This window comes from Lethenteron reissneri, chromosome 21 (assembly GCF_015708825.2).
Source record: "Lethenteron reissneri isolate LAM-NWPU_2019-01 chromosome 21, ASM1570882v1, whole genome shotgun sequence".
Lineage (NCBI taxonomy): Eukaryota > Metazoa > Chordata > Hyperoartia > Petromyzontiformes > Petromyzontidae > Lethenteron > Lethenteron reissneri.
In genome coordinates this window covers 5820623-5847734 of record NC_083799.1, presented here as the reverse complement: position 1 = coordinate 5847734, position 27112 = coordinate 5820623, and the positions used below count along the sequence as shown (strand labels likewise).

Sequence of the window (27112 nt, the reverse complement as noted above, 5' to 3'; positions counted from 1 at the left end):
CACATCTGCTGCACATTCGTCAAAATACACAATAAAAATCGTCTCCGGCTTATTGCATTCGGTCGCGAAAACATTTCTGTAATCGAGAGCATTTCAGTAGTCCCCAAACACGAGGGTGAGAAAGTCTGCCGATTGCTTTCTATTCAGCACTTGCGAGGCACCCAATAACCACCAGGACTGATAATGAGACTCCACTCAAAAATGTGTTGTTTGGGGTGTATAGTGCGTTGTGTGGGGTGTACAGTGTGTTGTTTGGGGTGTATAGTGCGTTGTGTGGGGTGTATAGTGTGTTGTTTGGAGTGTATAGTGTGTTGTTTGGGGTGTATAGTGTGTTGTTTGGGGTGTATAGTGTGTTGTTTGGGGTGTATAGTGTGTTGTTTGGGGTGTATAGTGTGTTGTTTGTGGTGTATAATGTGTTGTGTGGAGTGTATAGTGTGTTGTTTGGGGTGTATAGTGTGTTGTGTGGGGTGTACAGTGTGTTGTTTGGGGTGTATAGTGTGTTGTTTGGGGTGTATAGTGTGTTGTTTGGGGTGTATAGTGTGTTGTTTGGGGTGTATAGTGTGTTGTTTGGCAAGATGTCTGAAATTTCACACCCAATGTTGAGCAAAACTTCAGACATTGTGTCGATCAACACACATTACAACCTCAAAACACAACAGAGAGCTCAAGGGTGCAATGTTGCCTGGCCATGAAACGTGAATATGGCGATTACTAAATGAAAGAGCAATACGATTTAATAGCCTGATGTCCATGTGCATGAGCCACGGGCTCAGCTGATCTCAGAGCTCAGCTGTCGGCACTCTTCCTCCATCACGCCGCGGAAGACCTCGAAGCGGTGGTTGAGGTTGTCGTTGGCATGCAGTTTGTAGGCGCTGCCCAAGGCGCCGTCCGGCAATGGCGTGCCGTAGAAAACCCGCTGTACGCGTGAGTGCACCAGCGCCATGGCGCACATGACGCACGGCTCATGCGTCACAAACACGTCCAGGTTCGTGCACAAGTACGGCTCCTCTTCTGACGGAATCTCATGACCTCCGCCCCCCGCGACCTCAGTCGTGCCGCGATCGTCCTCCGTGCCGGCCGATCCCCCTCGACCAGCACCGACGCACACACAATCCGGGAACTCGTCGTACGAGTAGGCGCCGCCGCCTTGGCCGCGAGCCACCAAGTCCACGGCGACCATGACCGCGTGGTGCAACGGCCGCTCAGGCGAGCAGCAATCGTGGGCCACGGCCACCACCTCGCCCGTGCGGGAGTCCGCCACGGCGGCCCCGACGGGCCGCGTGCCACGCGCCAGCCCGGCCCTGGCAGCCTGCAGCGCGCGGCCCATGTGCGCTTCCATCCGCCGCTTGTCGGCGTCGTTGAATGGTTCGCCGCTCAGCAGCAGCGACAGCCGCTTGTGCTCGTGGAACGAGCACGGCCAGCAGCGAGAGGCGAACTCGAACTGCGGCCGCGTCAGTGGGGGGCTTTGAGGCACCAGCACACCGAACGGCAGGCCCAGCGCTGCGTACTCGGCGAAGCTGCCGTCGTCGGGGATTACGTCGGCCAGGCGGACCGGCTGCTTGTGGTTGGCCGGCAGGTCGCGCGTCAGGCACAGCAGGATCTCCAGGGCGTGCGCCTTGGATGCGTCGAGTGTGCCGCGCACCCTCTTCAGGTGCTGCAGACCCTCGAGCGGGTAGAGGCGGCACATGGCGGCGATGAGCCGCGCGGTGGCGCGCTTGTCCAGGATGGGGGCGGCGTACGCGGGCTGTGTAGGCACCTCGTTCCTGACGAGGTGGTCGACGAGCACGGGGACGGCGTGCCACTTCGCTGCACCCTCCTCATCCGTCCTCTGCTTCTTCGGTTCTGGCTCCATTTACATCTGCGGATGAGCGTCGTAGCCGGTCGCTAGAAGCTGCTCTACCTCACTTTTCTGAGAACGAGACCATGCGTGTGCGTGACAACAATGTGTAATTATATTGGGGCAAGCTGGAACCAACTCCGCATCCTGTAGATTAGGGGGGGTTGGGGGCCGTCCATAAATGACGTCACACACCTGGGGGGAGGGGTCAGACATTTGTGACAATGTGTGACGAGGGGGGGGGGGGGTCAAAAATCGTCCAAAATTGCGTGACGTCATTTATGAAAGGCCCCTTTCCTAAACTATTCATAATAAAGGTTTGTGTTGAGTTAGACTGCGTAAATATAAATGTCGTTAACCCACCACCCACCCGACAGGAAATTAGTAAGGTTTGTCACGTGAGTAAACCGTGCCAATTAGCTACTACTTCAAGCACACCGGTGCGATGGACAGTAACCCCACAACATTTTCAATTTGAGTTCGACGTTTCGCTGGTGATTACAACCAACTATAAATATTAATATAACCTCCTAGCAATAACCCCCCCCCCCCCCCCCCAGCCATTGCCACAAGCACGGTGACACAAATCTTGGTCACAGGATGTTTTCTTCTGTTACCCAAAATAAAAGGGTAAAACATTCCTGCGGAGGGAGCTGGTAGGAACGTTGGGTTGCTCGGTCAATGGCCAGGGTCAACGGCGGCGTGGTGTATTCCGCAAATATGCCTGACTGTGAGGGCGGGCACAAGCCGGCGTGAGTAGGTTAAACGTTGAGTTTTATAAGGGCACCACGGGGTGACCAGCCCCTCCCCACCCAGCCCCACCCCTCCTACCCCCCACCCAGCCCCTCCCCTCCCAGCCCCTCCCCACTCTCTCCACCCAGCCCCACCCCTTCCATTTTTGGATGCACGACGGACGGACACAATAATCCCCTGTGGGCTGGTGGAACCAGGTGGTTCCTACCAGTATAATGGTCGCACACAACTCATCAAGACCAAAGGTCCGTCGTTCCTTCCGGTCAAAAACGAGGTTCTAACATGGCCCTGAACAATGAAAGTGATTTAAACACAAGTGCGGTGACGGACGATCTGACTCGAAACGAATGCAGTAAAAAATTGATTCTATTATATTTTGGATACAAGGATGCGCGTTTGTTATACACAAAGTACGTGTTTAATACATGGGCTGCAGGTCGTAAGCGTTTTCGTATAGATACTTCTCAAAACACGGTGAGCACCGCAACAATATATAACACACGCACGAGCCTAAACAGCGACGTTAGAGATCCACAGATATGAAGCAGTGAGTGGGCAGGAGTGTTGCCCAGCATAGGACCGTGAGATATGAAGGCGTTCGGGGCGGGGGGGGGGCTTCATCCAGCAGTAGATACAACACAACTAATCATTATTCAGAAAGAGAAGGGGGGCGATTAACCTTAATTGGGCTCCGATCGTGTGCTAGCGACCACTGCTCACCACCGTACAGCACGAAAAGTAACCGCGCGTTACTTACTCTAAAACCATTGCCCCCTAGTACTTGCAGCCGCCGTCTTCTCGGACGGCGAGATGCCTTGTTGACATTGCGGCGTCTCAGTGCTCCACAATCACTGCCGATCTGTTCAGTGCTGCGGGGAATTGGTGCACGCCGCGCTCGCCTCGTCTCCCTTCCACGCGGTCTCGACCCCCTCTCGCCTCGTCTCGAGCGGCGGCTCCGCTGCAGCGCACGTGGCGGCTGGGAAGGGGGAAGGCGTTTGCTTCCGGGGTCGACGAGGACGCTGCTGCTGGTGGTGGTAGTGGTGCTGGCCCATTCATCAGCACGTGGGAGGGCTTTGGGTCATTCATTGATTGCGCGACACGCGGGGAACGATTCGCTGAGTGAATGCGGCATGTTGGCAGTGCGGGGTCTGTAGCATATGTTGTAAAGTGGCCCTAAATAAATAAATTAAAACACTATTTTTTTTTACTTTGGGGTCGTCCATAAATGACGTCACGCACCTAGGGGGGGAGGGGGGTCAGACGTGCGACCAGGGGGGGTTTGAGAAATGTGACGTCCACATAAAAATGCGCAATTTTAAATAAATATAAACACGTTCTACTTAATTAAATAGAATTGTTATAACACTAATTTTGATACTATTTTCATTATTAATTTGATTCTTATTTAAATTTATTAAGGTCACCTTTTATTTTTTGTAGAGATTATATTATGTTAAACTTAAGAGCCGGAAGCCAAACTACGTCACACTTTTTTAGAGAATAATATTTCGTCAGGAAGAGGAAGTGAAAAATAAAATGTTAATGCAGTCATTATATTAAAAACGCTTGATAGTTTCGAATAAGAATTTTAAAAACTTAAGTACTATTATTCCTGTCATATCAATCGACAGAATGTTAAATCACACATTTGTTTATTAAATATTTTTTTTGTTATATCAGTATTACATTTTTATACTATTATAATGTTACGATAACATTTATGATAATATAGAGAGAAAAGTTTTTGGGTACAAAGATATCAAACAGCCATTTTTGAGCATGAAGGGATACTTAATCAGGGAGTACTTAATAAATCGACGTCATTCGGCAAGCACACAATAGCCAAGGCGTCCTCTGATTAATTATTCCTCCATTAAATTTTAGTTCTTTGTTCCCAGAAAATGGCGTCATGCTTATTTTCGCCATTGTCCTACTATGAACCATGAATGATTGAATTTAACCATTTAGGATCTTTAATTTAACAACGGAATTCCCTTGTGGAAATGAAAAAAACTAAACCGCTCACGATTCAGTATATCGTGTGCACTATTTATTATTGTAACCGCAAAAAATACATTGTTTTTTTATTCCATGAAGGAGCATTTTGCTTCTCCATGGGAGAATGGAGAAGCATACATTTGTAAAATTAAAATAATGATTGTTATTAAACATTTGATTCTAATGATACTACCAGAGCTTTGTATTCTATGGAATGAACATGTGATTGTTATAATTGTACTCTCCATTTTTGCTTCGTTATACTACAAAGTTTCAAGTATTTTTTATAGTTATAATTACTTCTAATATTTGATCATTATGAGAGAATTCCAATATAATATTCTGAACATCTGCAGTTTTAGTTAGACGATGAATATTTGCAAGTGAATTTCATGCTAAATTTCAGCTTTCCAACGCCTCCTTTTTAATGCATGTTTTCTCCTACAACATCAGAGTGCAGCGCCACATTAAATACGCACTACAATGACAATAGTTTAAAGTGATTTGAAGCATGTTTTATTTTTAAAATGGAAATACGGTTTTAGGGGGGGGGCGGCAGAGTTTTGTGACGTCATATTTGAGGGGGGTCTGACTTTTTGTGACGCCGTGTGACGAGGAGAGGAGGGGAGGTCAAAAATCGGCCAAATAATACGACAAATCGCTAACCTTAAACACCCAGTCGTTTATGAAAGTGTAAGGCAGTTAAGTACTATAGTCCTAGAGCAAGTGCAGAATCACTGAACCGGAATTGACAGCTTGAAAGCATTTAGCGCGGGGCCCTTGAAAGTGCGGGGCCCGGAACATATGTAGCTACTTTTGCTACTAGGATAATCCGGCACTGCATGTTGGGTTTTTGGAATATATGAATGTTGATTTATTTACACCGAGGTATGGACGATTCATTCATTTAGACCTGGGTATGGTAAGTTCAAGAACAGACACGTGGGTTAGGGTCATTTATTCAAGGACGCGTGATTTATGGACGCGTGTGTATGCCTCTTTCACCAACACGTCGGTATGGATTATTCACTGTGAACGCGTGTTCATGGGTCATTAATTTTCTGACACATGTGCATGGGGCTTTATACACCCCCCACCTGCGTGCGTACGCTTGACGCCCCCCCCCTCCCCGAATCCTATAGAACGGCCGATATTTAATCCACGCAGAAACGATCGAGGATTAATCATATAAACGTGTTTAGCAACCAGATAGTCCACCGCTGGACTAACTAATTTGATGGCCAATGGAGACAAATTATCGATGTTTCACCCCCCCCCCATACACAAGCAAACGCATATGGGTTAACCCCCCTCCATGAGTACGTACTAAATGGATGGCCCCTTACTAGTGGGTGTGGATAATTCGCTGATAAGGGTGCCATTCACAAAAACAAAACGCCGGCACTGGAGTGTCCTCGAAATGACGCGTGCGTTCACTGACACGTGGGTAAAACAGCGGTACGCGTCCCTTGAGTCGATCAATGGAAATCAGTAACACATGAGCGGATGGCGCAGTAATCATGGCAACATGAATCCCGACCGTCTTCAGAGTTCGATACCTGGTCACGGATTTGATTGACGAGAAGTCCCGTGCAGTCGCAGACCGACTTCTACATTTGGGCGGGGGCTGAAGTTCGCTTTGTCCCGCACATTAGGAACCGCGGGTGCATGTAATAAATTTTTTTCACACGAATTGTAAACTACTGAACATAAATTAATAAAGGTGTCCACTTGGGGGGGGAGGGAGGCGTTGCCCTCCCCGTGCCCCCCCCCCCCAAACTCCGCCCCGTGCACAGAGTATATCCGAACCTTACCTATCATCCACACACCCTCTTCACAAACCCACACTCTGGATACAGCAGTCGACTTATATTTTTAACATCGCTGGAGAGTAAACACCAGCCCTGGTTCGCGCTATTTTGCCACCATCTGTATGTCTGTTGAGTGACCGTATTCACTATTTGCACTTAAAGATATCCCTATACTGTATACTCTTTACCTGAACTTGAACCGCTTTTGACTTCCCGCGCACAACTCGTGTCTCACCGCACAAGCACGCAAACCAACATCGTGTCGCCATCTGCTGATCAAAATCTGGTACTGCCCTTTTAATTGCAATCCAAGTAGTTCACACAGCACCCAAGTAACAAAGTCAAGTCAAAAGGATTTTCCTGCATCATCTAGCAAATGAACACTGCTCACGCCCATCTACAACCGCGAGACACTGTTCCTTTGATGGTGGTTATTTGTGAATAACGTTTGAATTCCCACAAAGTGGTACTTGATTTACTCTCACTGCACCTCGACTGGATTTTGAATTTGTAACCTCATAGCACCACCTGACCAGACCCATCCTATTATTATTATCACAACTGTATAAAACAATGCAATTTTGATTCATATGGCATCTGAATTGCAACCGCATATCAAGGTGCTGTACAGAAACAGTGGGCCCATAATTAGAGACACTTATAGAGGGGGAAAAACGAAGGACTTGAGTATCGGCAGGGAGTCAACAGCACGGACGGCTGGGGGAGTTATAGACTGTGGGTGCTGTAGGGGAGAATGAGAAACCTCCCATTAAGTGAAGGTTGACTGGAGGCTTAAACAGAAGGCCTTGATTGCTGAAGTGGACAGGACATCAGGAGGAGTGGCGGCCACATTTTGGAGCAACCATGACATGTATCGTGTCTCAGTGTGGACATGGATAACCGTGTGTCAAAAACAATTCTGCCACTCCTGCACCTCTCGGGCGGCCTCAAATTTGGCTCAGCCGAGACAGGGGTCGCATGCTCCTGCCGCCGAGCGCTGCGGACGCTGGGTGGGCCCGAGGCGCCGCTGACTTGGCGCGGAGAGAAGTGCTCCTCGAGGGCTGCAGGGCCAGCTTGGCCGGCGCTGAGATTGCGCGAGGAGTTCTCCGTTCCGGTGAACCATCGGCCTTGTATCGCGGGCCCACGGCAGTTTTGGCTCGGCCTGGAAATGTCCGTTCATTCATGAAACACAGCTGGATAGCTCAGCATTTACAATATTTAAACTGGGCATGGGGAACCAAGGGTCTTTAGGCTGCACATGGCCCTTCAATTCATATGGTCGACGGACACATAAGGCCTACCACTTCGAAACTTATATTTATCCATCACTTCAAGCATCTCAACCACACCAAATGAGCATTAGAGAGGGAAATATTATAGTTTTAACACACTCGGCCATTTCTGTCACTGCAAAGGGCCTCTGTATACTCAGCTGACATTTTAGTTTTCCGGGTATTATTGGAAAATGCTGAGGTGCGTGTTAACGTGCGGCTAAGCCCAAGGTATTTCAAAGTCCTCTTCAGCAGTAAGGAAAGGTTTCCCACCGCTGGTTTAGTCCATGAATGAATGTTAACTAAAGAAAACCAAGAACTTAATACAATCACAACATTTCAGAATCAATTGAAGGAGAGACAAAGCAGCATAATACCTTTATGATTGTCGGGGATGACTTTGGGGCCACCGTATATCTCCAAGCTGTTAAAACACACCGAGGCATGATCTGTGTGTGGTAGTCACAGCTCAACAGCACACATGGAATCATCGCCATACTAAACATAACTCGTAATTCGTCATTTTTACAAGGGACCTCGGGTTTCGTGATGTAAGCGCTATCTAAGCGTCGTCCTTTTGTAGCACACAACGTTGGTGGGTTTCTGAAGCATTGTGTACAAAATATTACACGTGATTTTAAAAAAAGCAAAATTATTTACGGCCTTTTCTCAATACAACGCTGGAGAAATTGTTCTCCATGCCTGCCTTGATGATGGTCATGGGGGTTGTTTGACCATACTTCACCATGCTGGTCAGTGCTGGATGAAGGCCGGATATCCAGAAAGGGTTCAATTATCACTCGCACATTTAACACTCACATTTACTTTTGGTGGAGTGGTAAGTGCAGTTGTTAGCGCATTGTGCTAACCACTCCGAACGATATCTAAATTGGTCAGGGACCCCCCCCCCCCATGTAAACCCACAACGACCAACATGGTGAAGTATAGTCAACAATCCCCATGACTAACACAGCATAGGGAGGCCTTCATCCAGCAGTGGAATGAGAGAGGGCTCTACACAAAAGACAGACCCCCCGTGTAGCCTTCAAAGACTGTTGGGGCAAGTGCTATTAGCGAGCACCTAAGAAGGCCGGCACGGCACACGAGGGGGTAAGTGGCCAGCAGCACGCCCGGCCACCTTTGTCTTCCCCATTGACGATGTTTACACATCGCACCAGATACTCATTTGAGGGTGAGTCGACTTAGGGGAGGCCCAGGACTGGTTCAGATTATCGTCACTGATGTTGGCCGTGAGCGGGAATCGAATTCAGGTCGCCGGGTTTGTATAACAGCACGCTAACCGCGACACTACCACACACACACATGCACGCGTACATTGACTTGCAACATTTGGCACTCGCAGCTGGCAGTGAGATGAACAACCAGGAGGGAGGAGAAGGAGGAGGGCTGCTCACCTGAGCGCCGGCAGGCCGATGAGCTGTTGCCGCTCGAAGTCAGCCATGAAGTCTGGGCTGATGCGTGCATCGGGGCCCAGGCTGGACATGAGCTGCTTGTAGAGGCCGGGCTGGCAGCGGCAGGAGACCAGTAGCATGCGGTGAGCCTCGCGGTTGAAGCTCAGGTAGCCCAATGCCACCGCCGCTGCCTCACGAACCTGGGCAAGGACAAGTTGGGGTGTGCGGGCTCGCCTCAGATGTGGCTTAGGTGTGGCTCAGGTGTGACCTTCTAACATCTGTAGGCAACGCTGGGTATGCACCACTGAATAATGTTTAGACTTTGTTATTAATTCGTTGGTGACCTTCATAACAGGCTGTAACGATTTTCCCTCCTTGTGAATATTTTGCTTATATTTGCTGCATTGATAATCCTTGAACTACTTTAGGTCTCTAAATTATAAGCAGAATGACAAACATCTCATTATATATGGTACCCTTTATGAACTCGCCCAAGACCCAATTTATTCCCCTCTCCACTCGGCGCACCGAGCTCATCGCTCCCCTTTCTTCTTCCCCTTCCCCTGTCCTCTTTGCTGTCTCCCCCCCCCCCCGTCCACCTCCCTTCTTCTCCCCCTCCCCTTGCTTGGCCTCTTCCCTTATGTCTATAAATCACGACCGGGGATTGCAGAGAAACATGCGGTTCGCAAATCCTTTGACTCACCATAATCCGCCTTTTTGTTTGCTTCTTTGGTATTTGTCACTGCAAAGCCTAATTTATATACGCTATATATACATCAATAATCGTCGTATGCAGTTGTTTGCAGCTTGATTGTGGAGCTTTAAGTTAAAGGTTAAAGTGGTTTTCTGCTGAAACAAGCATTTAGGCAGTGCCCATCTCCCTTCTCCTGTTCATAGCCCTCAGCCAGTGGTGCAAATTCCACATTCATATGGCAGGGACGAGGGTATCTATTAATACAACCACCACAAAGTGGTACTTGTTTTATCAACCTCAGAGGGATGATGGGCTGAGTCAACCATCCAACCAGGATTTCATCGTGCAACCATCGCTTGACCGCTGAGCCATGTGCCCGGCTCGAAATGGCCACTTGCGTGCCGTGTGCTGATGCGCACCGTGTCGGTGGAGGAGAAGAGGTGTTCGGTGAGCATCTCCATGGCCCCCAGAGTCACCATGGCAATGGGAAGGCCGGCCCTCGTGTGTGCCAGACTGGCAAGGAGCTCACCTGCACACACGCACGCACGCATGCATGCCGCATCATTACACAATGACCTCATAAATCAGGTGGCCACACCGCTACGAGCACTCATGCACCAGATACTATTACTATTGTAACGGGTTCCGGAGACACTTGTAGATGTAACTTCTTTATTACAATACAACACTCCAACAGTCCTGATACTCTGTTACAGCCTAGGTACACAGCCTAGATACACAGCCTAGATACTCTAGATACTCTACTCTGGCTACGCTCGCCCTCACAAGGTCGTAGAGTCGGGAGTTCCAGAGTCCCAGCGCTGGCTCTCACAGCATCCCAGGGTCTTCAGATGGCTGGTCGTGGGTCTTGGGTCTTGAGTTACAACTGGGCCCCGATCGTCCAGGGAGCTCTCCTTTTATGCCTGGTCCGACGAGGGGTGGGGCCGTGTGCGCCACCAGACATCCCACAGAGCACACACAGCCCCCCCCCCCCCGTTGGCGGCGCCAAAAAGGCTTAAGCGCCTGGGAACCCAACGCCTGGCGCCCAAAGGCTTAAAAGCGTCTGGACCCCCTGGAAACCCAGTGCCTGGCGCCCAGAGGCTTACGCGTCTGGACCCACCTGGGAACCCAGAGCCTACAGCAGCCCCTCCCTTCTTATGTCACTACACTATTACCTCTTTTCATCTGAATAAGCGCCACGTAGCAACATTGCCCCCGTCTGTAAAACTTATGTGGAGTACATTGCACTGCAAGATTGCCGTAAATGTTAAATGCACTAATGTATTATTGACTGAAGAGAGCATCGAGCGCCACGTGTAGATTTATGGGCGTGGGGTGGTGCGCGTATCTCACTGGCCAAGACGATGGAATCCAGGTTGTTGGAGCTGAGGAGTCCCACCAGCACGGAGAGGCCCTGCGCCGTGAGCGAGACTTGTTCACCATCCCGGAATACTCCGGACAGCACCACCATCTGCTTGCGCGCAGACAGCAGCCGCCGTGAACGCCACGCCGAGCGACTGCCACGGTCGCGTTTCTCCAACAGCGCAGCCTGGCCCCCGCTCATAGACGGTGCACCGGTTATCACACCATGCCACGGTCATCGCTAAGTCGTCCATGCAGGAACGATAATCAGTGGTGATGGTGGTTTGTGGCTCAACATTCAGTAAGTCAACTGGGTTGTACAATTTTAGATGTGTGCAGATTATTTAATGTATTTTTTTGCAAGCAAAGGTGGTGATGTTAGTGGTGATGAAACTGATGATGCACTTGTAATGGGCTTCACCAGACTGCTGCTCCTAGCAAACTGCATGGGCTGCTTGCGCCCGTCTAGTGGAGAAAGTCCTGATGATGAAGCCACCTTCACAGGTGACCAGGGCACACTTGCTGACGGCTACACGCACAACTCCTGAACCACATCATTCTTTATCACAATTCACGTTAAGTCTTAGAGCAGTGAGAAAAAGTATACGGATGAATGTTGCAGTTCTTTCGCACCGTACGTAGCCAACCGTGCTAATCACCGCATCTGAAAGCGCGCGATGCAGTGATTGTTTTTGATAGATAACCAAAAGGTGCTGAGAGGATGACCAGAGTTTCACGTGATGGTTTATGCTCCTTGACGAGATCAGCAAGGTATTGTGGTTAATTTGTGGCAAGCCAAATTGCGGAGTGAAGAGTGCATGGGCATCGAGCCGCCCGTCGTCGCGTCGGGCACGCGACCACGGGCCGGGCTCGGCGCCGGGGCAGGACGACGTACCTGGAAGGCGGCTTGCGCCTGCTCGTACTCGTTCTCCGACTCTAGGAAGGGCAGGAGGTCGCTGACGGCTATGCGCCCCGCTTGCGCCAAGGTTGCCTGCTGCTCCCGATTGTTGTAGGCGAAGACGGCGAGGGCGTAGCCCGCACGCAGCCGGACCGCCTGGGTGAGCGGAATGATCGGGGACTGTCGTCAACAACCCCTCCTCAACCCACCACATTGCCCCCCCCCCCCACTACTGGGTGTGCGGGACAATACAGGTAAAGGTGCAGCCCTGCAATGTTTTGCTCACGCCACTGCTGGCAGAAGGGCCACCACTGGAGAAAGCTCTAGCGAGCCTCTCTAGAGTATTTGAATTCCTCTTGCACACTGGCCAGGTCGTACTGCACATCGCTTTTTCACTTTTAATTTGGAATTCATTATTTCAAACACCATATGTAAAACAATTAAGTTGATTCATTACTGTATTTAGCAAAGGTCCGTTGCTTTTATACCAACACCTTTTCAGCAAATCAGCATGTGAAACAGTCTCAAATTAAAACATTTAGTGAAAACTCTCTTTGCTTAAAACGGACAAAGGAAAACCACCACAAGCATTGATTTAGCGATTCCCGCGCATGTTCTGTGACTTGGCGGTTCAGCTAACAACACGTGTGTGTATCTCATGAATTCTGTACAGTACACGCAGATAACCCACCCAGTGTGCGGCCCGAGAACCTCATTAATGCACTCAGTATTGCGAGTGCACACTCATTGGATTATTCAGCCGGCCCTGACATCAAAACACTGAATTCATCACATGATCAATAAATATAGGAATTTACTCTTTCCTTTGCCTAACACTGCCTCTATCTACACATTAAATGTGCACACTGTGTATATCCTTATGAGATGTCTACGCACTTGGATGCTATATAAATCCCAACTGTAATACAATTGTGTAAATCAACTGTATCTGTTGGAGCGCTTATGTTCTTTTGAGTTTGTGTAGTTAATTTTTTTAAGCTTTGGCCGCCCATCGAGCACGACCCCTGCTCACCCTGTCCGGATGCTCCAGGAGCTCCAGGACCACGTCGTAGTTGAAGCCATCCTTCTCCATCATCTTCTCCTGGACCTCGTGGTTCTTCAGCAGGACATAGGCCAGCGTGCACGCCGCCTCCACCTGCACGCCACCACCAGCGGCACGCACGCACGCGCATCCAGCACATCCAGCCACCGAGTGCAACTACCCAACACAATTGTGGCTCAGACAGCTACCCAGCCATCCAGAACAACCGCCCATCCCAGCCACACCACTCAGCCAGCCATTCAGCCACTCAATTACCAAACCACCCAGCCACCCAATTATCAAATTACCCAACCAGCCACCGCTCAATCAGCCACTCAAATGACCCAGCCACCCAGTGTAACCTCTCACCCAGCCACTTCACTCGCTATTCAGCTACTTAGCCACCAAATGCAACCAGCTGCCTCAGTCTGCAAATAAGAAACCCAGTCATCCACCTAACAACCCAGCCACCTAGCCACCCTTATATTCTACTATGATGAAAAAGTGTAATGTACTATTTGGGTAGTTGCATTTGAAGTGCCTGAATAGTGCAGAGGTAGGAACAGTGGACGTGCAGGGGGGTTTTGTGGTGTGCTGAATGATGGTGGTGGTTTGTCGAGTGTGGTGAGTGAGTGAGACTGGTGTGCGCGAGGCATCAATGTGATGGTGCGAGTAAGGTGGGGCTCTGGTGATGCGGCGCTTGCCTTGATGTTGGGGTTGGCGTGAGTTGACAGGAGCCGCAGCAGCTCGGGAATGGCCTGCTCCTCCTCCACCTTGTTCTGGCTGAGACGTGTGTTCACATGGGCCACACCTGCCGGCACCGCGCGACCACTCCGTGAGTACCCACCGTGCCCTCACCACTCCGGGTCGATTCGCTAAATTAATTACTGGGCCACGTTTTACCCAAAAAATATATATCTATAATCTTCCTCAGTGCTATTCCAAATTGTCATGAGGTGGTGCCCCTACATCACCGCGGTGCTTCCTCGTGGCCACACTTGCTCACCCACGCAGAGCGCCCCGAGCGCGGAGACGGTAGCTAGCAGCGTCCGCTCGGTGGTGCGCGGGGTTCGCAGCAGCCGCACCAGCGGGGCGACGCCGTCCTCACGGCAGATCTGCTCCTGGTGGGCGCGCCCCTCCCGAGCCATCGCTGCCATCGCGTGGCAACCTGCGTGCGACAGTGGAGATGCGTAGATGTGTGTACCACAGCGTAGGTTGCGTGCTTGTGCGTGCGCGACCAATGAGATGTGCGATTGGGAGGATGTCCAGGGAGCCGTTGGTGCCGTGGTGTCGGCACGTGCGACGTGTGGGGCTGTGTGCGGTGTCGTGAGCTGCGGTGACCAAGTCGACGCGCACCGACAAACTGCAGCTTGTCGGAGGATGCGAGCAGCATGTCGATGATGAGACGCAGGCCAACCTGCAGCACCACGGTCGCTTGCTGGTGCTGGGTTCCGCCCGCCAGCGCCCACAGCGCCAACGCCCCATGCTCCCGCACCTCCAGCTGGAACACCTGGGCGAGCCACATGCAACAAGCGCCGTTAAACAACGCCAGCGCTGCCTCCTTGTCTGCGGGCAACGTGTGGGCATCGCCACCAGCGAAGCCGCACGAGGGCTGCCCGATGTTTGATTGTTCGACCCTTTGCTATTTTATCAATCATTATCGCCCAGGTCTCCATTGAAAATGAGACTCCTCGACCCGAGTTATTATCCACCCTAAATAAAGACTACCAATCAATCAATAGATCAAAATATTTTTTGACACTCAATCCAGCAGTGGATTGATCACAGCTGATGATGATGACACTGGTGGAGCCAGTGGCGGGGGGTGGGGTGGCACGTGCCCCCCAATGATCCGATCGAAATCCCTAATTTCATTCAGATAATTGGGGTTTATTAATAATAAATCGGCATTTTGCGACCCCCACTGCCACTGTGTAGCATATTATTACGTGCCAAGGACTGTATGAGATGATAGGACAATAGTCTGAGTCCATAATTGGCAATAAGTAATGGCAAAGCAGTTATAAGTGACTCGCAGTTGCGTATACAGTACACTACTTCCCTGAAGGCAAACACCTTCAGCGAGCGCGATGCCGATCACACACGGTTCGAATTCGACCCTCGATCGATGGCTGCGCCATAGCCGCACACGCGTCGAATAAAAAACAAGAGACAAGTCCTTACTTACTAACAACTCCTATCATTTTTCATTGTTGGAGGGGTTGCCCCCCCTACCTGAAAATCCTGGCTCCGCCATTGGATAATAATGTTCAATCAGTCAACCGGTCACAAATTTAGACAAAAGTTAAACATTTGTAAGTGCAGTGCTCGATGTATATGTTTTTTTATTTTTTTCCGAGAATTAAAAATCGGAATTCACCTTGAGAAGACGCAGCAGGGGTTGGGTGACGGACAGTGCCAAGAAGTCACGCTGGATGCCGGGGTTGCCATCGCACAGCGCCTGGACCGCCACCGCCGCTCTCACCTGCTCCTCCGTGCGCCGGCTACACACGAGCTGCGCCAGCGCCGCCAGCGCGCCCCCGGCCGCCGCCGCTGCCTGGTTCCCTTCATGGGCCCTCGTGACGGTCGCCAGGGCCAGCGCTGCAGCGGCCTGCAGGCTGTCTACGGACGGCAGCAGAGCAGCGGCCACGGGAGAGTTAAGGTGGTGCAGGGGTATCCTGGGGCAGAAGCGTCGGTATAGAATAGCTGACTAGAAGACAACTGCGCAGGTGTTTTTCCGGGTTGCGCTGCGTGCTGTTTGGCGTGATGTCCGACGTTTTGTTCCACATGTCAAGAGCTTCTTCAGAAATTGGTTTGAGAACTGAATTGAGTTCCTGACGGAGTTCCCAGCACATGGAGCAAAATGTTAGACACAAATCTGAACAACACTTTGCCTTGTCTGTATTTTGACTCTTCACACAACCTAATTATTTTTTTTCCTTTGATATACATGAACCTACTTGAGTATTAATTATGTTTTAAATTGTGAATTACTTGAATTATGTGTTCAATTTCATATTAAAACAGAAAGTGCCTTCATGATGAAAACATGCTTCCTGGTGTGAGGTCGTATCTACTGTTTCTTGCAATGCTTTAATCCACCATCGGTTACTCTTCAACTACAAAAGCACCATGACAAATTGTTCTTGGCCTGCTCTTGGGCACAATGTGGTGCACTGCTCGCTGGAGATTCCCAAACAGAACGTCCTTCGCCTCGCTACGTGACGCTGACTGCGCAATCCCACGGGTGTGGGGGGTGGAGGCCCACACCTGAGTTGAGTCCGAGGAACTCGACGAGAGGACCAATGCCACCCTCGTGCACCACGGCCACCTGGCATGACGGGTCGCCATCGCACATGACGCGCACGGTGTCCACGACGTTCACGAGCACGCCCTCGAGGCTGCATCGCTGGGTCAGCCGCACCAGTGCCGCGATCCCTTTCTGCCCAGGCACACACAAAGACAAAGATTCCCCGTATAGCCTTAACAGACTGTTGAGGCAAGTGCTGTTAGCGAGAAGCTATGAAGGCCGGCATGGCACACAAGGGGGTGGGTGGCCGACACCACACCCCACCGCCTTTGTCTTCTTAGTGGCGATGTTTATATTTTGTGGCTGAGTCGACCTAGGGCAGGCGGAGGACCGATTTAGATAATCGTCACTGGTGTTGGCCGTGAGTGGGAATCAAACTCAGGTCGCCAGGTTCGTAGCGCAAAGCGCTAACCACACACACGCGTACGCACTTGAAAAGCACGAACATTGTAAAAGCAATGTTGTGCGATGCAAGTTTTAAAGAAAATTTGTATTACAAAAGGCCAAATCAGACTTTCAAATACAACACACCTTGATGTTATCCAATAACCCCGTGGTAGCGAGATGTTATCTCACCTGTATATTTGAATTTGCCATCATGTGGATTTTTCTCCGGTTTTGCACATTTTGTAACGTGCATTTAGATTATTTGGCGCTGCTATAAATCCCGCATATGTTAAGCCACTTTGATGAGCTATCATGTGTGGCCAGATCACCTCTGAAAAAGAGCTAATAGCTCAGTGAGCTTTACCTCATCAATGCACCTCCGATGAGCACGTTTGGCTACGTACGGTGAAAAAGGAGTTCAACATACATGCAATTGTGGCACATTCCTGGCACCACCTCTGCCACCACCCGGCTGCCATCCTCACCTCCCGGGCGATGGCGTCGCGGTGGCCCAGGGCGGCCGCGTCGCCCAGCACGACGGCGCAGCGCGACTGCAGCTCCCCACGCGCCGTCGAGCCCAGCAGCCGCACCAGCACGGGGATGGCGCCGGCCGTCACGGCCGCATTGCATGCCTCCTCGTGGTCGGACACGTTGCAGATGACCGACGCCGCCAGGCACGACACCGTCTCGCTCTCACTGTCCAGCAGCCGCACCAGCTCCGGCATACCACCTGGCGCGACGAGCCGCCGGAGAGAAATGCACCCACCAGGCAATGCGTTGTTTCGTCAATTTTTTGTTCGTTGACATGTCGAATGCTACGCTGGCCAAGGTAATTATTATGTTATTGTTATTACGCTCGTTTACCCAGGAAAGCCTCACTGAGTCTCATTGAAAGACAGCCTCTTAGCTCAATGGACCTTGCTCGATTCTATTTTTCACAAACTGACCTTAGATTCGATCTCTTGGCGCAACAATGTGCAAGTTTAATCGTTTTCTGTTATGATGGGTTATTATTGTAATTTCTAGATATGAATGGGGAAGTTTATTACATCCCCCCACCTATGTCCAACCAGCAGTATAAGTTGGTATCTCACAGTTTGCAAATCTGCACCTCACGTGGGATAAAGTATGGGTACCCCCACCTATTGCAAGATGTCTGACCAGTATGGACGAGGTCGACCAAATACCGTCTACAGCAGCTCTCTGGCACTCCACCTAGTGGAGGAAATTCCACCAGCAGTGGCGCTAGCGAGCAATAGCACGACACACCTGCTGCCAGCAGGTGTCTCCAGTTGTCCGTCCTATGCTCGTATCTGTCCCGCGAGACACACAGCACCTCCAGGCACCGTGCAGTCATCTCAACCTTCTCGATATTTTCATCGCCCAACATCCCTTGGGGCACAGAAGCAGGGTCATACTCTTACATACGATGGCGGTTTCATGCGTCAAGAGGCTCTTAATAATAATACAGTAATTCACAGCCAGTGCTATTTTAGTGGGGTGACACTGCTGCTATTCACGAGTAATATATTTTTGTCTCCAAACTTTAAGTTGTTTGTCCTCTAACGGGTGTCAAGAGAAAGTGAGATTTGCCAAAGAATGAAACTGCAATATGATGACAACTGTCTGATTCATCACCACGTTCACAAATGGTTGGCATGGCAGCGTCTGTGTTCTCGTGCATGCATGTCCGTGTGTGCCGACCTCTCTGCTCCTGTGTATCCGGCGTCTGCGTGCGTGTACTCTGGCGTCTGCGTGCCGCGTGCGTTCTGGCGTCTGCGTGCGTGTACTCTGGCGTCTGCGTGCGTGTGTTCTGGCGTCTGCGTGCGTGTACTCTGGCGTCTGCGTGCGTGTACTCTGGCGTCTGCGTGCCGCGTGCGTTCTGGCGTATGCGTGCGTGTACTCTGGCATCTGCGTGCGTGTGTTCTGGCGTCTGCGTGCGTGTACTCTGGCGTCTGCGTGCGTGCGTTTTGGCGTCTGCGTGCCGCGTGCACTGTTACCGACGAGCAGGGCCCACACCGGCAGCTCGGGCAGCTCAAGTCGAGCCAGGTGCTGCAGCACGTCCGTGTGCAGGCCGGCGACGGCCACGTGTGCCGCCGTTTTCCCGCAGTCATCGACACCCGTGGCCTCCGCGCCCAGCGCGAGGAGGCAGCGCAGGGTGTCCAGTGAGCCATGCGCCGCTGCCACCAGCACCGGCGTCGATCGGGGTCTGTTGGCCGCAGTGATGCCGTGAAAGAAAGAGTGGCACCCTCTCAACACTGATGTTAACCATGACCAGGTCGACGGGTTCATATTGCAGTTTGCCAACTACTATACCATGCTCCACTCTGTTCGAATGTTAAACTTGATCTACTAACCCTTTACTCATCACAAATGAAACACGATCAAAACCCAATGAAGGACACTTCTGCTAGGCCGATGCAGTGGCACATTTACAGAGTTTAAACGGAGGCCAAACTTGCAAGTGCACAAGCAGACTCACGGGGTGGTGGCACGCGCCGTGAGCAGCGCGGGGTCGCGGTGGTGGAGCGCGCGGATCACCGGCTCGTGGTCATGTGCTGCCGCAAAGTGTGCCGCGGTCCAGCCGTGCCCCTCCGCCAGCGTCGGGTCGACACGCAGCGCAAGCAGGCAGCCCAATGCCTCCAGCGAGCCGTGCTGTGCCGCCAGATGGATGGGAGCGGGACCTGATGGGTAGAGGTATCGAAGGACATGACAGGACGGAACAAGGTAAACGTTTTGATTTATTACGCGGCCTCTCGACCAGGGAAGCCCACAGTGCCACAGCGGTCACCAATCTCAATCCAGGCAGAGTTCGTGGGAGAGTGCTGCCCACCCCCCCTAATATGCGGACCAGAGGTAGCTCTGAGGTATCCGCTTCTGGGGCCGTTCTCTAAGCTTTAGCACTTCTCTTTGAGGGATTTTAATGGATGCCGATATCCCAATCAAGATAAATTCAGAACAAAAAGACAAAACTAAAAACTCTGAACCTATAAACTAAACCCAACTTTGCCACAAACAACCATACTGTACTTCCCCCTTTTTCGTTCGCGGCAATCAAAGCGGGGCATCGCGTCCCCATGGGTAGACCCTCGGCCAGGCGTTAAACGCTCGTGCTGTCCTCCGGCCGTGGCGGTGTGCGTTGTGCCAACCGTTGAGGCGTGGGTCGGGCCCCTCGGAGCGGCTCGGTGCTTGCAGGTCGGCGCCGGCGTTGGCGAGCAGGCTGAGCATCGGCGGGCGGTTGTGCGTGGCGGCGTGGTGCACCAGCGCGAGGCCCCGCTCGTCCAGCGTGCCCAGCCGGGACGCGACCTCCCGGCGGCTCAGAGACAGGAAGGCCGCCACCAGGCCACCTTGGGTTGCCGCCCGGAGGCCCACCGGCACGCTCTGTACATATGCAAGGCAACACGCAGGGCAGCGCATCGGTGAGACGAACAGAAAGTGGCGGCCGAACCGTTGCGGTGCCCGAGATTGGTGGGTTGATGAAATTACTGGTTTTGCCATGGATATACTTGAAAATTGCAGTGCAGAAATGAAAAAAAGTTAAAGGACAATGCACATAAGTGTGGATTGATTCAAATGTAATAGTAATTGCTCTTACTTATGTGCAATTTTTGTTTTACAAGGAATTTTTCTTTCGAAAATTTGATCACGCTCTATATACAGTGGTGCAGATTCTGGTCGTCATACGCCCTGGTGCTAGGAATCAAATGGGGGACCCCTGGTCCAATTACCAGAGGTGTGGACTCGAGTCATGTGACTTGGACTCGAGTCAGACTCGAGTCATGAATTTGATGACTTCAGACTCGACTTGGACTTGCATAACAATGACTTTGTCCCACCTCTGCCAATTACCCCCTATCTTCATAGCCCGTCTCATGGATACGTCCGGCAGTGGGCCCTGGTGCAGTTGCACCACCTGCACATTCAATGAACATGCCACTGCCTTACGTGCATGTATGTTGAACTTATTTCTCGCACCGTACGTAGCCACTTGTGCAATGTCTATTTCCTGGGTCCTAGTTTAAGTGCTACACCAATGCAATTCTATTTTCGTTGTATCTCCATGTAATGGATATCGCAACACCATTCAATAAAACGTAATCTCCTGCACTTCACCAATCTGCGCATCAGGTTACATATGGCTAAATGAACAATTGTAAAAGCGATTACCCCTAAAAGCAAATGAAACACTATACCCAAAATTCCGAACTTTATACGAGGGATTGTAGTGCATGTGTGTTTGTTCCAGAGGTGGGACAAAGTCATTGTTATGCAAGTCCAAGTCGAGTCTGAAGTCATCAAATTCATGACTCGAGTCTGACTCGAGTCCAAGTCACATGACTCGAGTCCACACCTCAGAGGTGGGACAAAGTCATTGTTATGCAAGTCCAAGTCGAGTCTGAAGTCATCAAATTCATGACTCGAGTCTGACTCGAGTCCAAGTCACATGACTCGAGTCCACACCTCTGGTTTGTTCGTTTGTGGGGAGCAGTTGTGTACATTAGTGTACCGGTCCTGGGCATCACCTAGGTCGACTCAGCCTTAAATTAGTTTCTAGTCTGTTGTTTCTCACCAAGGGGATGAATGTAGCCACGTGTCATACTGGCTACACTGCTCCCTAGTGTGTCATACCGGCCTTAATATTTGGTCGCTAACATAACTTGCCCCAACAGTCTATGCAGGCTATTGGAGGAAAAATCTTTGTCAAGGTGAATGCTGCCACTGGGCTTGTAATGCAGAGGTTGTCAGTTTGATCTCCCGGCATGGCAGTTGAAATAACGTGCAAGTGTTCAAACCGCTTGCCTGTGTTCATAAAGCAATATAAACACGACTATTAAGTCGATCGGCAGGTCGTGTACGGTGGGGTAAAATGTGAGTACATCCGCCTATTCTAAGATGTCTGACCAGCGTGGGAGAGGAGGTCAAATTCAATCTAGAGAGACTCTCAAGAGCCCTCTCTAGTGGAGGCCCTTCCTCCACCAGGGGTGTGAGCAAGCAATTACAGGTCTGCACCTTTATCTTTATATCTGTGCATGTGTGTATGTGTTTGTGTGCGTGCATGCGTGCCTTGTAGCGGATGGCTCTGCGGTATCCAAACCGCTGCTTGAACTGCTCATGAATGATGACGTCGCTGAGCGGGAGGCGGCGCAGGCGGAGCGAGTCGATCAGCTGGCGCAACGCCCCGCACCACCACGGCCGCCCCATGTGTGGAGAGAACGGCTCCAGTGGCACCGAGATCACCTGGTACCTGGGCGCGGCGCGCGAGCACCGCAGGGTCCATCATGCCATGTGGAATTGTTTTGTTGTCTTTTTTCAGGCGACAAGAGCCGAATCGAGTTGAGTTTGTTTAACCAGTGGATAACTCGAGCGGTCAGGATAGGGCACACTGTGGCACCACAAGGGACACTATCCCAAGACAGTTCGTAGCTCATTTCATGACAATTACTGTTACAATAATGAATTAGTGACTTCACAGAGGATTGTCCTATTGAGAAACACGTATTTTCAAGAGAAATGTGAAATTTCCACCACTGGCTTGTGACATCCAAAACAGATGATCACCGCCCACCCCATGCCTATTTTTAAGTATAAACACATTGACTTTGCAAATCCACTGCTTGGTGAAGGCTTCCCCATGACATGTCAGTCATAGATATTGTTTAGCGAGGCCTTCATTCCTGCATTGGATTGAAGATGATGATGAGTATGGTGAGGGTTCAAGGAGAGTATAGATACCACCCACGACTCATGCTAGCCATGGCCAGAATTTCAGTGTGCTAACTACAGTGCCACCACTCCACTGCCCACTCTGACTTTTCGCGAATCAATTGCTGAAGAGATTTTGCCGCTGGGAGCGTGAAGGTGGGGAATGCACAACGGCTCGTGAGCAACAATTCACTTGAGGTGGGAGTGACGACACCATGAAAAAACGATCACTTACGTTTCATCCCCCACGACGATGGTGGGAAAGGGGTGGCTCTCCCTGTAGGGAGCGTCTGGGTCCAGCATCTGGAGGAGATGAGAACTCCCCAAGCGCTGGATCTCCGCATATCGGCCCTGCAGCACCAATCACCACCCGATCACCACCCGACCACTGCTGGATAAAGACCTCCCTAAGCCATCACCAACTCTCTCGTGTTATTGGATTATTGCATCAAAAAATCCGACGAGAATTATCATTTCCAGTTTTTTGTCAACTCACGTTTGTTATTGTTAGGTAATATGGATTAACAGGCACTTATAACCACAACAGGGTGCAAAGGCCATATTAATTTCCTTGGGGTGCGTGATCGTGTAAATATTTTTTATTCATAAATTGGACTAAGTATGACATTGAATGCCGCTCCTCGGGGAGTGTCGTGACATTTGGAATGGTCGATACACTGAGGAATAAGGCATCTTTCCATGCTTTAAATAGCTGCATCATCGCTACAAACCTTTCCCACAGCCTGACATCCTGCCTCTGCCTCTTTTTATACATTTTCCCATGTCAATTTGGATTTAGATAGTGTCTACATGCAGCCGTTTCTCAAGGTGCTGCACAAACACAGTGGGCATTTTTGTTTTGCAAAGAAAGGCAGTTGGTTATAGGCTCAGGAAAAAAGGAAGGCCGAGAGCCTGGACTTGATCACAGACAGGGGATCGACAGCACAGATGGCTGCAGAAGAGAGTTCCAGACTGTGGGGGCAGCAGAAGAGAAAGAGTGACTGACCCCTTCAAGACCTACCTCTTGACTGACCAATTTCATGCTTTCCATGTAACAGTCACAACTGAAAAATATATAGGCTAGCTAATTTGGCTGCCAAGTCTCACACATAGAGGCCGTAGCTACTAGTCACGTGCCATCTACTCCAGTCTGACAGCAGCCCGGAAAATATTCGGTGAGAAACGAAGGCCTGCTCGTACCGCGATATCTGGGTCGACGTTGCCGAGGGGCGGCGTGCTGAGATCGAGCTGCACAGAACCGTGCAGGTGAAAGTAGCTCTGCTTCTCGTACAAGAAGTGGCGGCACGCAAAGTCGGGGCCCAGGACCAGCGGTGGGAACTCCGACTCCGTCTTGAGTTTCTCCTCTGAAGGACAGAGCGCACATCACACAGGATTCCTCATCTCGGCGAAGCTATTTCTGATGATAGTTACGATTCAGACCGGGTGTGTATGCATCTTCATCACTGTTATCGTTTTATCAGGGTTAAAAGAGCGGTAGAATAGGGCGGGGACTGGAGTACAGATGAGTGGGGGAGAGGTAGGAGAGCACGTGGATAGGAGGGTGATATGAGAGCAGAGAGGTAGGAGAGTGCATCGATGGGAGGAGAGTGAGATGAGAGGGGAGGGGTAGGCAGTGGCGAATCCATGGACGATGTTGAAGACGGTGAGAGCGCGATCGTAAAAAAATTATCTGGGATTGACACAGTCCCTAAGTTTCAACTCATGCAGCTGAGCAGCCTGGCAGCGGCACACGACTCCTCTTACCGGTGAGCGGCGGCAGCAATCGACTCAGGTTGGGCACCTTCATCCGCCGCTTGAGCGCCAGCAGGATGGGCGTTAGGCACGCCACGAGGCCTAGCTGATCGAGCAGCTTCCGCGACTCGGCTTTGCGCGGCAAGTGTGCACGCATCAGGCGCCGGTGCGTGGCCAGCCGCCGCTGCAGCCGGCGCCGGATCTGGGGAGGCGGCTCCGCCTGCCCGTCGCTGGGACGGAGGCCGCCGTCCACGTCCCAGCGGGGCTCGCACACAAAAAGGCCATGGTGCTGAGCGACTGAGGCCACCGCCACAACCAGGCCCAGCCATGCACCCTCCGAGTGCTCCGTGAAGAGGAGGCGCTCCTCGGCGCTGTTGATCTCGTACGAGGGGTCAGCCACTCCGTCGTCCTCATAGATCCCGGCCCAGTCCGGGTCTTTGGCCACGTCGATCATCCCTGTGCCGTGCAGGCAAGAAACGAGGTTAAGTGGCCTCTTCTTCGTTACGTGGTGCGCTCACATCGCGTGTTCACCTTCGTAAATGAAAGGGATGGTGTGGAAGTATGAAGTGCCGGTATACATTGACCGAACCCGGAGTTGATGTGGATGGATGAGTCACCTGTTTGAGTCCGTTTCATTGTAATGCAGTTATAATATGAATCCATAATTTTAAATGTTTACGAATGTGAAATTGCTATTTTGTTGAATACAGGTAGTTTTAATATTGGGCAAAAGAGTGATAGTTTCATCATGGAGAAAATGTTGACAGATTGCATTAACGGCAAGCGTAACGTGTTCACCAATCTGCACTGACCAGCGTGGTTAAACATTGTCAACAAGCCCACATTACCGAACCAGCGTAGGAAGGCTTTAACAAAGGGCTGTAAAACTATTGTAGTATTACCATGAGTGTGTAAAGAGAGGACAAGATCGCTTCACAACGTATGTTCTTGTCCTCTCTCCCTGTCTCTATTTTCTCCCCTATCGCCTCCTCAATCCTCGCTGTCAACTGTAAAATTCAAGATCAAGACTTGATCATAGGCAAAGCTGCTGATGCCACCACACCTCACCAGCACCTTCTGGCAAATCCTCAGCTGCTGAACAGTAGACACGCAACCTTCAAGATCTCCCCTAACAGTATCCCACCATGTGGTCATAGATCTTCCACTTGGTCATCGGATTTGTGGAGACCATTCCAATGCCTGTTTCAATAACTGGCCCTTCTTCATCCTGCACCCATATGTTCCCCAGCATAACCTTTGTTCCTAATCATATCTACAACACTTCCCTGCCACATTATCCTTTGGACTCCACATTGTTTATTCTACCTGGCCACAAAATTCCTTGCATCTACAGTATCTCACACCCTAACCCTAACCCAGCCAAATAGAGCCAGTAAAAATGAGTCCTTGTTTCCCTTTTTGGTATTTCGACTCTATCCTAACAGGTGTGGTAGTTACGCACCGGCCGAGGTGAAGTCTTGCAGGATATCCTTATCCTCCTGCGTGCGCCGCATGCTGTCCAGCTCCAGGCCCGCGCGCCAGTACTCCCCAAACCGCACCCGCTTCTCGTGGCCCATGTGCGCCCCGTGCCACAGCGCCTTGAGCGTGTAGTCCACCTCGGCGAGCACCTGACCCACCCTCGTGTGGACGTATGCGGGCGGCAACTGGCACACCGTGCTCCTGTCGTTCGCGGGCTCCATGCTCACGCTGGGTGCCTGGTTGAGGCCGTACAAGCCAAGCGTGAGCTCTCGTACCATCTGGTGGACCTCGCGCGCGTCTAGCGGGGGCGGCCCGTCCTTCCGCAGAGGCCACAGCAGCTGCAGAATCTCGGTGGAGGCACCAATTCCGGTCATCTGGCTGATGATCCCCGCGGGAGCCTCCCTGTTGGGCCTTGTGTCGTCTCCGGCAGGCAGCCACCCGCACGCGACGCCAGCCAGGAGCTCCTGCTGCTCACCGCGACTCAGCCGCTCCACGAAGCTGCTAGCGTCCTGCTGCGCCGCTACCTTGGCCAAATAAGCCGTCTTCTCGTCCTCCTTGTTTGCGATCCGTGAAGCGCTGGCGGTGGCGGCCAAAGTCAGGGGGCGGTTGCCCCCGCCGCGGGTCACGCGGGACGAGGGCCGGCGACGCGGAGCTGGGGCCTCCACCTCCATGGCGACGAGTCGGTCTCACAGGCACGGAGCGCGAAGTATGACGTGGCGGGAGGGACGGACAATGCCACACCATGCGCCGACCAAAACTGCAAAGCAATAATACAAGGTGATCGATTAAGTATCTAAACATGGATCACACTGCATTCATAACTCTAGTTTATAAAGTATCTAAATTGAGGAGTATCTGGGGACATGGAAAATGACAATTACACAAAAAGTACATTAAAAGGTTTATATTTATGCGCAGATCCTTCTAAGTTAACCTACAGTTTTCATTGTAGATAAGCGTAAGAAAATTACAGATCCCTCCAAGTTTGTGGAGCAGCAGTGACAATATCAATCAAGTCCCGTATGAAGTGAACACACAGATGTGCATAGCAGTGTGGGTATTTCCAATATGGTGTTGAACGTTGTGTAATGTGCTGTGAAACATAAATGCCGAATGTAGTTTGTGGCAAAGGAGAATCCCGAACCGGCTGACATTTACAAGTGGGTCCTGCACTGGGATGTTGGGCCAATTTCATGAATTAGTGTTTGGTCAGTTGAAAGAAACCAGAATACCCGGAGAAAACCCTACGCAAATACATATCGGATTCATATTCTTGGTTCTTTAGGTAAAGTTACGTAGAAGGGAAATAATAAAAATAAACAATAAAATAGCTGAATTTTTTTATTTATCTTCACGTCGATGGGAAATAATACAATAAAAAAATAAAACAATTACATTGCTTT

General features: G+C 51.0%; 2 protein-coding genes across 3 annotated transcripts; both read right to left on the bottom strand.

Moving 5' to 3' along the window:
* Positions 1-425: 425 nt before the first annotated feature.
* Positions 426-3563, bottom strand: ADAT3 (adenosine deaminase tRNA specific 3). Of its 2 annotated transcripts, none has more exons than XM_061555305.1 (2): positions 3348-3563; positions 426-1909 (listed from the first exon to the last, which is right to left on the bottom strand). In XM_061555305.1, the coding sequence occupies exon 2, from the start codon at positions 1850-1852 to the stop codon at positions 770-772; it is 1083 nt and encodes a 360-aa protein (XP_061411289.1). In that variant the 5' UTR covers positions 1853-1909; positions 3348-3563; the 3' UTR covers positions 426-769. The 2 variants fall into 2 exon arrangements, with proteins under 2 accessions (XP_061411289.1, XP_061411290.1); XM_061555306.1 differs by having other exon boundaries at positions 426-1858.
* A 3628-nt stretch (positions 3564-7191) lies between these two features.
* On the bottom strand, positions 7192-26380 carry ANKAR (ankyrin and armadillo repeat containing). The gene is made up of 22 exons (XM_061555611.1): positions 25693-26380; positions 24243-24686; positions 23679-23842; positions 22714-22829; positions 21840-22020; positions 19925-20156; positions 19258-19459; positions 18776-18984; positions 18045-18167; positions 17261-17505; positions 16349-16520; positions 15459-15700; positions 14435-14588; positions 14085-14246; positions 13783-13889; positions 13070-13192; positions 12034-12192; positions 11130-11247; positions 10196-10305; positions 9086-9282; positions 8048-8094; positions 7192-7561 (listed from the first exon to the last, which is right to left on the bottom strand). Exons 1-22 carry the CDS (start codon positions 26378-26380, stop codon positions 7347-7349), a joined length of 4410 nt encoding a protein of 1469 aa, XP_061411595.1. The 3' UTR covers positions 7192-7346.
* Between the last annotated feature and the right edge of the window lie 732 nt (positions 26381-27112).